The sequence below is a fragment of the Ceratotherium simum genome, chromosome 17 (assembly GCF_057802395.1).
Source record: "Ceratotherium simum simum isolate JZ-2026a chromosome 17, ASM5780239v1, whole genome shotgun sequence".
Taxonomy (NCBI): domain Eukaryota; kingdom Metazoa; phylum Chordata; class Mammalia; order Perissodactyla; family Rhinocerotidae; genus Ceratotherium; species Ceratotherium simum.
Genome location: NC_141916.1, coordinates 58,148,939 through 58,162,676, shown reverse-complemented (window position 1 = coordinate 58,162,676; position 13,738 = coordinate 58,148,939). Strand labels below are relative to the sequence as shown.

Here is a 13,738-nt window from a genome sequence, read left to right as displayed (position 1 = left end):
TGGGTCGTTTGTCATCTTATACTTGTTTTAAGACTTTGCTATATATTCTGGATAGAAGTCCTTTATCAGATACATGATTTTACAGATATTTTCTCCTAGTCAGTCTTTATCTTTTCATTTTTATAATGGTGTGTATTTGAAGGGCAATTTCTCGATTTTTTCTCCCGTTTTATGGATTGTGCTTCTGTTATCGTATCTAAGAAATCTTTTCCTAACCTAAGGCCCACAAAGATTTTCTTTGTTTTCATCGGGAAGCTTTATAGTTGTAGCTTTTATGTTTAGGTCTGTGATTGATTTTGATTTATTTTTTGTGTATAGTATGAGGTAAAGGTATAAGTTCATTTTGCGGGGGGAAGGGTGTATGAATAGCCAATTATTCCAGCACTATTTGTTTAAAAGACTACCCTTTTCCCGTTGATTTACCTTGGCACCTTTGTTGAAAATCAGTTGACTGTAAATATGTGGGTTTATTTCTGGTCTCTGTTTTGTGATCTATATATTTACCCTAACACCAGTACTATGCTGTCTTTTTTTTTTTTTTTAAGGAAACTGATTTTTATTGAGGGCATGTGTGCTGGCACCAGACGACACCTTTAAATCTATGATAGTCTTTTTTTTTTTTTTTTTTGTGAGGAAGATCAGCCCTGAGCTAACATCCATGCTAATCCTCCTCTTTTTGCTGAGGAAGACCAGCTCTGAGCTAACATCTATTGCCAATCCTCCTCCCCTTTTTTTCCCAAAGCCCCAGTAGATAGTTGCATGTCATAGTTGCACATCCTTCCAGTTGCTGTATGTGGGACGTGGCCTCAGCATGGCCGGAGAAGCAGTGCGTCGATGCGCACCTGGGATCTGAACCCGGGCCGCCAGTAGCGGAGTGCATGCACTTAACCGCTAAGCCACGGGGCCGGCCCAGTACTATGCTGTCTTTAATACTGTAGCTTTTTTTTTTTTTAATAATTGTTTATTTTATTTAATTTATTTTTTTAATTTATTTTTTTGTGAGGAAGATCAGCCCTGAGCTAACATCCGTGCTAATCCTCCTCTTTTTGCTGAGGAAGACCGGCTCTGAGCTAACATCTATTGCCAATCCCCCTCCTTTCTTTCCCCAAAGCCCCAATAGATAGTTGTACGTCATAGTTGCACATCCTTCTAGTTGCTGTATGTGGGACGCGGCCTCAGCATGGCCCGAGAAGCGGTGCGTCGGTGTGCGCCTGGGATCCGAACCCTGGCCGCCAGTAGCGGAGTGCGTGCACTTAACCGCTAAGCCACGGGGCTGGCCCCCTGTTTATTTTATTTTATGACTTTTTGTGTGTGTGTGAGGAAGATCAGCCCTGAGCTAACATCCGTTGCCAATCCTCCTCTTTTTTTGCTGAGGAAGATGGGCCCTGAGCTAACATCTGTGCTCATCTTCCTCTACTTTATATGGGACGCCGCCACTGCATGGCTTGACAAGTGGTGTGTTGGTGCGCGCTCAGGATCCAAACCTGCGAAACTCGGGCCGCCGAAGCGGAGCGCAGGCACTGGTGCTTGCACCACAGGGCCGGCCCCTTGAATACTGTAGCTTTATAGTAAGTTTTGGTATAGTAAGTTTGGATACAAGTCCTTCAGTTTTGTTCTTTTTATTTCTTTTTTTTTTTAAAGATTTTTTTTTTAATTTATTTATTCCCCCCACCCCCCCAAAGCCCCAGTAGATAGTTGTATGTCATAGCTGCACATCCTTCCAGTTGCTGTATGTGGGACGGGGCCTCAGCGTGGCCGGAGAAGCGGTGCGTCGGTGCGCGCCCGGGATCCGAACCCCGGCTGCCAGCAGCGGAGCGCGCGCACTTAACCGCTAAGCCACGGGGCCGGCCCTGTTCTTTTTATTTCAAAATTTCCAAACAATTTGCATTTCCACATAAATTTTAGGATCAGCTTCTCAATTTCAGCAGCAAAAGCATGCTAGGATTTTGATAGGGATTGTCTTGAAACTACAGATCAGTTTGGTGGAGGATTGTCATCTGGTTTCATGTAGTTTTAGGGATTTATTAGAAATTTATTATTTTTCCCTTGATTCTCAAATCTGATTTTTTATCAGTAAATCTGCTTTCTTTCTGTGCTCTGATTCTTTAGGGTGTACAAATGCCTAATTTAGATCTTAAGGAAAAAGTGGAGCCTGAGGTTCTTGGCACTGATGTCCAAACTTCCCCAGAGCCGGGCACAAGAATGAACATCCTGCCAAAGAGAACAAGACGTGTCAAGTCTCAGGTATCAATTTCCATGGGCCATTTTTAACAGGAGTTTTAAGTGCATTGACTATGCAGAACAGTTATCTGGTTATGGGAGGTCATTCACATACTGTTCTTTAAAACTCGAAGAGACGTATCTTTTATTTACCTTTGAGATGAATGGGGAAGAAATTATAAAATTCAGTCTGATTTGATTTAGAAAGCTCTTTGTTAATTTTGAACCGATTTTGACAAGAACAACAAACAGAGGGTGACTCTGGATACTCTAGGGCCAGTTTCATAGACATGCTGATGAATTCTAGTACATTTTATTTTCATGGTTAGCAGAAGTGAAAGGAGTAGGAAGGAGTAGTTTTATTTTTCACTCGTTATTCCTTTAAAAACTAGGGTATAAGTTAATGGTTAGTGTCGGAACCATTCCAGTGTCACTTCTATAGTGTTCTTGTAACCTAAAATTATTTCGAAGCCTAATGAATGCATCAGAAGAAAAACACCCTAGTTTTTTTTTTTTTTTGTCTGCCCCCCACCCCCTTTTCCTATTCCTATTTCTTTGTGGTCCTCAAAGTTGTATTTTTTAAGGTTTTTGGTAAAGACAAGTCTGTAGGCTAGGACAGTGAGGTGCCCTTAGATCTCTGAGATATGGTCCATTTAAATTAACATATGGGTAAATTGGATCCAGCAACTTAACTGGATCCTAATCATTGACTTTAACATATCCGAAGAAACATTGTGTTATAAGAATGGAAATGGTTGACATTGAAAGTGGAAATCGGAGAAAGACAGTGCTTTATTAACAAGATACACTGGATTTGGGGCTGTGAGGAGTCCTGTCAGTGGAGAGGCAGGCTAGTAATACTTCATCTTGCTTTTCTAGAGCTCAGGGGATATCTCTCTTTCGTGCTATGTCTGCTTTCCTTGTTCTGAGTTTATACCCACTAAATAATCTGATTAATAATTTAGCTTTTTAGTACTTTGATAGCAGGGTAGGTGTCTTGGATAGGGAATGTGAATTTAATGGAAATTCATTGGAAATTGATAGCTCCATCATAAATTAGTAAACTCTGGTTTAGTCATAAAGAGATTTTTATTGCTATGGCTGATCTCAGAAGTTCTGATCATCTTTGGGTGTATAGTGATGATTCTATTTCAAAACCTGAAACACTTGAAGACTAGTCTCTTGGACGTAGTGACTCAACTTAGAAGAGCTTTTTGATGTTCCTTCTGAAACCACAAGAGAGTCCTGCTTATTTCTAATTGCCTTCATATATTTTAAGAATAGGGACTACATAGAATGCTTTTACCCATTGTAATAATTGTCACTGTAGTCAGATTGATTGATGTCAGGTAGCAATTAGAACCAATTCAGGATTTGCAATTAAGAATTTCTTCACATCACAAGTGTCATTATTGGTGACACTTCAGTTTGAGCCAGATTTCTCCATTATAAAGTACTTATTCTCTTTGTAATAAAAGTAATTAGAGTAAACTATGAGACAGTGTGAATAACTTGTTTTCCAGTTATGTTTTACCCACCGGTTTTAACATTCATTGATGGTCCTTGCCTGAATTAGTTATTATGTTGGTGGTTGCAAACTGAGTAATTTTCTAGTTCTGTCATTCCTTCTACATTTATTAGTTAGCATTTTTCTTTAAAGAAGAACTCTTCTCCCACACTTTTTCTTGGAATATATATATATATTTTTGTGTGTGTGAGGAAGACCAGCCCTGAGCTAACATCCAATGCCAATCCTCCTCTTTTTTGCTAAGGAAGACTGGCCCTGGGCTAACATCTGTGCCCATCTTCCTCCACTTTACATGGGACACTGCCACAGCATGGCTTGCCAAGTGTTGCGTCGGTGCGGTGCATGCCTGGGATCCGAACTGGCGAGCCTCGGGCCGCCATAGAGGAGCGCGCGCACTTAACCGCTTGCGCCACTGGGCTGGCCCCGAAATACATTTTTCATACAATAGAATGTGTATATATTAAGTGTACAGTTTGGTGAATTTTGATGAATGTATATACCTGTGGAATCATCACTCACCCTCCCCCCCTTTTAGTATCGCTATAGATCATGATTTTTTTGATACAATGTCTTATAATCTAATACCACCTTTTATTCCTTTTTGATAATCAAATTGTTCCAAATTTGGCTAATGGGAGCCCCTTCAAGCTGGTACCTGTATTCTTTTGAGATGTCTCCATCAGTTTTTGAGCACTTACTTTCTAGCACAAAAAGGCTAGTCATCATCTTGCCCTGCCTTAGAGCTGGAAATAGCCATTTCTCCAAGGAATCCTGGTTCATTTTAAGAGGAAATGGTATTTAGAAACGAAGATCTGGGCTGGCCCTGTGGCTTGGTGGTTAAGTGCGCGCGCTGCGATGCTGGTGGCCCGGGTTCGGATCCCGGGTGTGCATTGAGGCACCACTTCTCCGTTCATCCTGAGGCCGAGTCCCGCATACAGCAACTAGAAGGATGTGCAGCTACGACATACAACTATCCACTGGGGCTTTGGGGGGAAAAAATAAAATAAATAAAAAAAATCTTTAAAAAAAAAAAAAAAAAAAGAAACGAAGATCTGAGCACAAGGTATGCTTGTTCCTATTGGGATACCATTGCTTGTAGGCCTTTCTAGTGGTCAGGGCTGGGAAATAAATTTTAAAACAATTATGACTTTATATTTTCAATTCATAGTGATAATTCCAGTTCTAATCCAACATCACAAAGTTCTTTTGGTTTGTATGGTACTTCTTTTCCTAGCATTTTGAATTGGGAACTTCCAATTATTTCTGTAATTTGTTCCAGAGATTCTGGTATACAGTCTTTATATTATCACTTTTTAACGGAGAATTAAAAATTTCTACATGGAAGGGCCTTTTGAATTTTGATTATTTCTAGTTTTATACCAATAAGATTAGAGAATGTTGTTTAATTATTTCTACTTTTTGGAACTTGATTGCCTGTCTGAAAAGGTTGATGTAAAGATTAATTGTTTAAAATACTTTAATTTGGAACATGCTATATACACAATATATGTCAGCTTTTATTATTATGTACTTTGCTTTAATAGTGGTAAAGAATTTGTGGTGTTATGTTTATTATTGGACTAACTGTAGAGATTGATTAGTATAAACGAAGCAGTCTGCTGAAGTTTAAAGGTAAATTTTGAAATGCTGTTTTGGTTGATTTGGTTCTTATATGATCTTTTATTTAGTCCAGGCTGCATAGGTCAGCTGTTATGTAGCTATAGTCTTATAAAGTAGTCTGTATTTTATCCTGCTTTATTTTTTATTCTTATCGACTAAGTATATTTTAAATAAATTTTGGTTATTTAGTCTACTTTCAGAGATTAGGTCCATCTAAATTTAAGATGTAACACTGCCGTCTGTCAGGATGCTCTAGTCTTCAAGTATACTAGACTGCCAAATGACAGTAGCTTAAACATTAACAACACAATTTTCATGTAAGGACACATTTTTCACATAAGATTTTCAAAGATAGGTAGTTCTAGGATTGGTACAGCAACTTCACATTGTCATCAAGAGGCCAGGCTTGTTTCAGGCTCTTTGAGAAGTTTTCTCTTTTGTTAGGAGTTGAGAAAATCTTTCCTAGATGCTTCTGGTAAACTTTCCTTATGTCTCATTGGCTAGACCAGGATAACATTCCCACCCCTGACTAAGTCGTCACCAACAAAGAGAAATGGCATTGGCATGATTGGCTGATTGGGATGGGCATGTTGCCCTCTAGTCAAAGATGAGTATCCATTAGAAAGTTAGAAGTGGGGATTTCTGTTGAGTTATTACCAGTATTATACCAGTTATTACCAGTAGTGTCTCTCTGAACAGAACTTAATGACAACTATGCTTTTATGAAAGATAGATTTTCTTTTGTGGAAAGGAATCTGGTTGTTGCATAGTGCTTTGGTGACTGTTCAGCCGTTGTAATGAGGCAGTGAGTGGATTTAGAAGAAATCAAATAAATTTTTTCTTCATTTTGAAGAGGATCTTGAAACTTTCTTTTGGGTAAGAAAATAAATGTATGAATCAGAATAATTAGACTAAGTTGAGTTTTGTTTGTTTTTTTCAGTCAGAATCTGGAGAAGTGAATAGAAACACAGAACTGAAGAAACTTCGAATTTTTGGGGCTGGGCCTAAGGTTGTGGGTCTGGCAGTGGGAGCAAAAGATAAAGAAGGTAAAATCTGTTATTTGGTTATGAAAAGAAATAAGTTACAATGGTATAGTTATAGGAAGATTCAAATGATATTTGGATTGCAGTCTGCCTCGCAATATGGTTCTTAGACAAATCGCCCTTTTTGTGGCAGATAATCTTAAATTTAAGGTTTGAGGAGCCATATTATGTTGAATTTTTATAATATTTTGGAAGAGATAGATTTTCCTCCTCCATGTCTGAGATGTGACACAGAAATTGTAGTTTCTAAAGGCCAGTTTATGAGAGAATGGTGAAATTAATAGTTCTCACCTGGTGATCTAAAGCTTACAACTTTTAAATTCAAAGAGAAATAGAGGATTCTCTGATCTTTAGTATCAAAACATACTGGGGAGAGCTTATGATTTAAATTCTAACTATTATTTTGATGTTTTTCTATAATTGCCTTGATGTAGTATGACATTTCATTTAAATAAACTGTGTTTGAGGAAAGCCTAGTACTCTGAGCTTAGCATGTTTAAAACATTTTGTGAGTAAAATTGCTAATGCAAAGGTCAAGTTCCACTATTCTCTTTATGTACATGTCTGTTTTAAAACTCAAGTTAACAAAGATTGTGTTGGATATGTTTTTACTGTATAAGAATTTAATAAGGGGCCGGCCCCGTGCCATAGCGGTTAGGTGCTCTCGCTCTGCTGCTGGCGGCCTGGGTTCGGATCCCGGGTGCCCACCAACCCACAGCTTGTCAGGCCATGCTGTGGCAGTGTCCTATATAAAGTAGAGGAAGATGGGCACAGATGTTAGCCTAGGGCCAGTCTTCCTCAGCAAAAAGAGGAGGATTGGCATGGATATTAGCTCAGGGCTGATCTTCCTCACACACACACAAAAAGAGCATAATAAAGTTTACTTCAAAAAAAAAAAAGAATTTAATGAAATGCTATAATCACATCATATTAATTATTATGCATTTTATGATATGAATAATTAAGTCATAATTCAGATAGTGAACTGAACTTTGGACGATCAGATAATATTGTTCTGTCACTCTCAGAACATTCAGTGTGATAGAGCTTACTAAATACATTGTGATGTTTATTATTACCCTTTTAAGAATTAAGCACTTTGATTATGTTTTTCATTCTTGTAATTTTGTGTTGGCTGGCAATGATCTTAAAACTAGTCTCAGCTTAGTCCCTGATAAGTACTATGTACAGGCAGTATAGAATTAGTAGTTAAACTCTCTGGAGCTTGATTGCCTGGATTAGAATCCCAAATCTGCCGCTGACTGGCTTTGTGATTTTGGGCAAGTTATCTAACTTCACTATACTTCAGAGTCTTTATCTTCCATGGGGGATAATAGTATATCTACCTCATAGTGTTGTGAGATTTTAACTAATTTGAAATATTTAAATAGTGTCTGGTCCATAGTAAGCTCTCAACATTAGTTTTTACTATTATTATATAACTATTTTTATTTCAAGATGAGGTCTCCCGAAGACGAAAAGTTACCAACAGGTCAGACGCATTTAACATGCAAATGAGACAACGGAAAGGAACTCTCTCTGTTAACTTTGTAAGTGTTCTGAGATGTGTCAGGAGGGAAAGGATTTATTTTTATTTTAGTTTTACACTTTTTATCTTACTATACCTTCGTATGCCATTTAGTTAGTTCATTTGGTTAGAAGATTTGATGGTGAATCTAAAGTTGCACCTTTGGTTTATGTAATGTTAACTCTGTTTTGTCCTATATATGTAGACTGTTCTCCTAAGACATAAACCTTGTGAATAACTAAGTGAGAGAATGAATATGAATTTGTAAATCCTTGAGCTGCATCATAGACAGTGCTCAGTATTCATTCTCTACCAAAGAGTATTTGTATGTATATAGGCAGGATGACATGGTATATTTTACTTATATAAATTAACTTGCAAGTACCCTAAATTTGTAGTCTTTCTTTATTCTAATAACTTGATATGCTTTTATTAACTTGCCTGTAGAAGCTCTGAGAAAATTTAAGTAGTTTTATGAAAAACTGTTTAAATACAATTATTTAAAATAAATATTCAGGATTTAAGTTATGCTTACTTTTTAGTGTTCATTATTTTGTTTGTTTCAATTAAGGTGTTCCTGGTATAAATTTAATATTACTTATATAAAATATACTTTTATTTTATTTTGTTTTGTTTTTGACAGGTTGATCTCTATGTTTGTATGTTTTGTGGTCGGGGAAATAATGAAGATAAATTACTTTTGTGTGATGGATGTGACGACAGCTATCATACATTTTGTTTAATTCCCCCACTACCTGATGTGCCCAAAGGAGACTGGAGGTGTCCTAAATGTGTTGCTGAGGTACAGGCCTAACATTTACGGATCCTTTTTTAACTAAGAACAATAATGCACACATATACACATAGAGTAAATACGTTCCTTAAAGCTTCTTCTGCTCTCTGTTCTTCATTGTTTAAAATCTCCAGAATTTTATAAGAGTGATATTGAATGGAAATGTAATAGTTGTATTGTGGCAGCTTGCCTTTCAAAGGTTCTTTTTCCGACTGTTGGTTAAATAATTGTTTTTATTGCTGCATATGAATGGGACTTTGGCTCAGAATATTCATATTCCTAGAAAACAATAAAAATGAAGAAAGGCTATAGGTTGTTTTTTCTTTTTTAATTAAAAAAAAGTAAAAATCAGATATGAAGGGCTAGAACTTAGGATTTATGCATCCAGTTTTCATGCTACCAAATAAACTGATGGCATCTATTAGCTTATTTAAACTTTGGCTTGATTGTACTAGATTATTTTTTCTAGTTGAAGTATAGTTGACATACTAAATTATTCTTACTGAAAGATTATAATGATGTCATTATCATGAAACGCATAGTCTGTTTACTTATTTTAACAAAATGTTGTGATTGGGCATTGAAGGGAAGGAGTTGGTGGGGTGTATCTAGATGTATTCAGAGGTCTTTTATGGCCTTTGAATGATTATTTATTTATTATTCTCAAGGTTAGATGATTCAGAAGGAGTTGTACTCTGAGTATTTGTGTTAAGATATTGGTCATGGTGATGGTTAGTGTGAAAAAACCATTCTTCTAACTGGATAGCCTAGCAATCCAGTGGATATCCCTTTATCCATTACCTTTTCTTCCTCCCTGATCATTTATTTTCTCTGTAGCTAAATTCACTGATATATACTGAGAATGGTAGGCATCCCTGGGCTTGATTTCAAGTCAGTAGTCCTCCAGATGTTTGTCTTAGTGTCAGAGCTTAATGCCAACTCCAAAGTCTAAAGCTGTCTCATTACCACCTTCCTACTGGAAGACTGTGAAAATGCAGTTGAGGTTCTAGAACATTATTTCCTGATTCCGTGTTGAAGTAATTAATACTTGTTTTGCTCTCTAGGGTTGATTGGATTTGCTTCACCTAGGGAAATGATCAAAGAAGGTGGTACCTGAGAGCCTTAATACTTTGTTCAGTTCAGTTTCAATGAGTTAATCTTAGATATTCTTTCTCCCAGGAATGTAATAAACCTCGAGAAGCCTTTGGATTTGAACAAGCTGTACGAGAGTATACACTTCAGAGCTTTGGAGAGATGGCAGATAATTTTAAGTCCGATTATTTCAATATGCCAGTCCATGTGAGTAGCTCTCTTTTAGATCAGTTTGGGGAGATATGAAGATTTATCTGAGTCTAAAGCTTTTGGTTTGCTTTTACTTTCATTATTTTGTAGAAAATAAGAACAGTATGAAAAAGATGATAGAACACCCTATCTAAATATTAGGGGCCTGGCATCTGTTTCTATTTTTTTCACTCTAATGTGGCAGTGTGCACACTCTCCTGTTGAAAAATCTACTTCAATCTTTCAATTGTTTTTTTTTTTTTTTTTAATTTTTTGTTTATTGTAGTAACATTGGTTTATAACATTGTCTAAATTTCAGGTGTACATCATTATACTCTATTTCTGCATAGATTTTGAATTATTAGCCCTCTGTGAGTAATCCTTTATAGAAAAGTATGAAGTATGTAGCAGTTACTGCTTTTGTTTATTTTTTGTACTATGAGGTTTGCTTCTTTTCCTAGGAGATCTTGGACTTTTTAAAATCCCAATCAAAAAAATTTGTCAAAGCCATTAAAATTCAGCCTTGATTTTTATATTTCCATTTTCCTCCTTGACGTCCTAGATCATCTTTATCCTTCTTAGTTGGGAAGCAGCTTGCAGAAGAAGGCAGTTCAAGTTCATTATGTTTTTCTGAACATCTAAGTTTTCTTTAGCTTTTCCCTATCCTCAGTGGAAAAAGCCAGAACCCCAGTCTTTTCAGCTCTTGGAAATGAGGTGGTTTTCTATTTTGTCAAGGATTTGTGTTCACTTGACCTGTGTATTGTGTTATAGTGGATTATGGTTATAGTAAGTTAGTAATCTGTAATCTTTGTTTTGTCTGTATAGATGGTTCCCACAGAACTAGTAGAAAAGGAATTCTGGCGGCTGGTGAGCAGCATTGAAGAAGATGTTATCGTAGAGTATGGTGCTGATATCTCCTCAAAAGACTTTGGGAGTGGATTTCCTGTAAAGGATGGTCGGAGAAAGATGCTGCCAGAAGAAGAGGTGCAGAGCAGATAGTAGTATCCAGACTTCTGCTTACCCCCAAGCTGATTTAGCCTTTGCATAGTAGAAAACTATCTTCCTCTAATTTTTAGGGACTGTGTTCATTTAAAATATTAAATATGTAGGATTTGGACAGTATAAATGATCTTCAGTTTTAAAAACAATAGATTCAAAGTACCTTTAAAAATTGTTTAACTTTGCATTTTAAAACCAATTGAATTAGTTTAAAACTTTAACTCTAGTTAAAAAATTTTGCCTAGCTCTTTCTGTTTGAAAATCTAAAAGTTGATTTAAGATTTAGGCAAAATTACATTTCATTGATAGGTCCAGAATTAAGTTTCCTTCAACACTTGAGCCAGGTAGGTTTTCAAATATGCATTTAAACTGTGACGTATAGTGAAGTCTTGCCACATAGGAGATGACCTCTAGGTGTAAAGCTGAATTAAGATGATCATTCATTTCTTTTTCTCTTCACTTTGGTCCCTGTCACTTTTTCTTTCCCCTTATAATTGGCAGTGATTAAGAGTTTTATCTCCTGTTAAAAGAGTTAGAGGGACCAGCCCGGTTGCGTAGTGGTTAAGTTCGGCATGCTCCGCTTTGGTGGCCCAGGTTCACGGGTTTGGATCCCGGGAGTGGGCCTACACCACTCATCAAGCCATGCTGTGGCAGTGACCCACATACAAAATAGAGGAAGATGGGCACAGGTGTTAGCTCAGGGCCAATCTTCCTCACAAAAAAAGAAAAGAGAAAGAGTTAACACATGGTAAAAAAAAAAGTTACATAGTGCAGAAGGATATACAATTAAAAGTACAGTCATGCATTGCTTAATGATGGGTATATGTTCAGAGAAATGTGTCATTAGGTGATTTTGTTGTTTTGCGAACATCATAGGGTGTACTTACACAAACCTAGGTGATACAGCCTACTACACACCTAGGATATATGGTACTAGTTTTATGGGATCACTGTCATATATGCATTTCGTTGTTGACTGAAATGTTATGTGATGCCATGACTCTGTAGCCGCTCCAGCTCTCTTCGGGTTACTGTTTTCATGGTATATCTTTTTCCATTATTTTACTTTGAAGGTGCTTGTATCTTGGAATCTGAAGTGTGTCTCTTGTAAGCAGCATATGATTGGATCTTGCTTTTTTATCTAGTCTGACTGTTGCCTTTTGTTTGGAGTGTTTAGTCCCTTTACATTTAATATAATTATTGATATGGTTGATTTATGTCTACTATTTTGCTATTTTCTATGTCTTGTGTTTTTTTTTTTTTCTTTTTTGTGAGGAAGATCAGCCCTGAGCTAACATCCATGCTAATCCTCCTCTTTTTGCTGAGGAAGATCAGCTCTGAGCTAACATCTATTGCCAATCCTTCTCCTTTTTTTGCCCCAAAGCCCCAGTAGATACTTGTATGTCATAGTTGCACATCCTTCTAGTTGCTGTATGTGGGACGCGGCCTCAGCATAGCCGGAGAAGCAGTGCGTTGGTGTGCGCCTGGGATCTGAACCTAGGCCGCCAGTAACGGAGCGTGCGCACTTAACCGCTAAGCCACGGGGCCGGCCCTCGTGTTTTTTTTCCCTCTGTTTCTCCTCATGGCCTTCTTTTGGTGTTAAAAGGGTATATATATATATATATATATATATGGTTTTTTTTTTTTTTTTTTGTGCTGAGGAAGATTTGCCCTGAGCTAACATTTGTTGCCAGTTTTCCTTTTTTTTTTTGTATGTGAGCCACTGCCACAGTGTGGCCACTGACAGACGAGTTGTGTAGATCCACGCCCAGGAACTGAACCCAGGCCACTGAAGTGGTACATGCTGAGCTAAGTACCACTAGGCCACCGGGGCTGGCCCTAAACAGATATTTTTTATAATACCATTTTAATTTCTCTGTTTTTTTTGGCTACGTATTTTTCAGTTATTTAGTGGTTCTAAGAATTATAATATACATCTTTTTTCCTTTTTAAACAGCTTTATTGAAAATGTACATCTTTAATTTATGACAGTCTCCTTCTTGTTACTATTGACTTAATTCTGGTAAATGTAGCAAATTCAAAACAGTGTCTCTTCATTTCCTCCTCTCTTGTGTATTGTTGTACATTGTATCTACGTATTGTATAAACACAGCAACAGCAATATAATTATAGTTTTAAACCATCTTATTTAAAAAAAAAGAGAAGAAAAGAGAAATATACATAAACTCTTTTACATCTTTACTCACGTATTTATCATTTCTGGTACTCTTCATCTATTCTTGTGGATATAAGATACCATTTGGGGTCATTTTCTTTCAGCCTGGAGGACTGCTTTTATTTGTAGTGCAGGTCTGTTAGTATTGAATTCTTTGTCTTTGCTTGTGGAATGTCTTTATTTAGCCTTCTTTTAGTTTTTCTAGAATAAATGCTTCTCAATTTGTTTTTTGCTTTTGGTCAGTTTCTAGTGCCTTGAAATGGTTGTCTTGATAATTTTGTTTAGATGTATCCTTGTTTTCTGTGGAGGGGACTTGGCCAGCCTCTTTACATTACCATTGCTGAAAGTCCTTTACAATTAAAAGTCTCCCTCCTACTAGTCTGGCAGAGGAAGACCCTGTTTGATCTTTTAGTATATCCTTCCAGTTATAATGTTATCTATACAAGCAGTTATACATCATGCATACAGAATTGCATATTCCTTTTTAAACTGAAATGGGCGTATACTACTTACATGGTTCTGTACCTGGCTTATCTTTTTTTTGAGTCCC

At 36.9% G+C, this 13,738-nt stretch overlaps 1 protein-coding gene across 2 annotated transcripts in view; it reads left to right on the top strand.

Moving 5' to 3' along the window:
- The window catches only part of KDM5A (lysine demethylase 5A), a 92,885-nt gene that overhangs the window by 16,189 nt on the left and 62,958 nt on the right, over window positions 1-13,738 (top strand). For both annotated transcript variants that reach the window (XM_004438772.3, XM_087442921.1), the window contains exons 5-10: window positions 2,110-2,244; window positions 6,309-6,414; window positions 7,870-7,961; window positions 8,583-8,741; window positions 9,912-10,031; window positions 10,839-10,997. In XM_004438772.3, coding sequence (XP_004438829.1) covers window positions 2,110-2,244; window positions 6,309-6,414; window positions 7,870-7,961; window positions 8,583-8,741; window positions 9,912-10,031; window positions 10,839-10,997 — 771 coding nt within the window. The remainder of the gene's footprint in view (window positions 1-2,109; window positions 2,245-6,308; window positions 6,415-7,869; window positions 7,962-8,582; window positions 8,742-9,911; window positions 10,032-10,838; window positions 10,998-13,738) is intronic.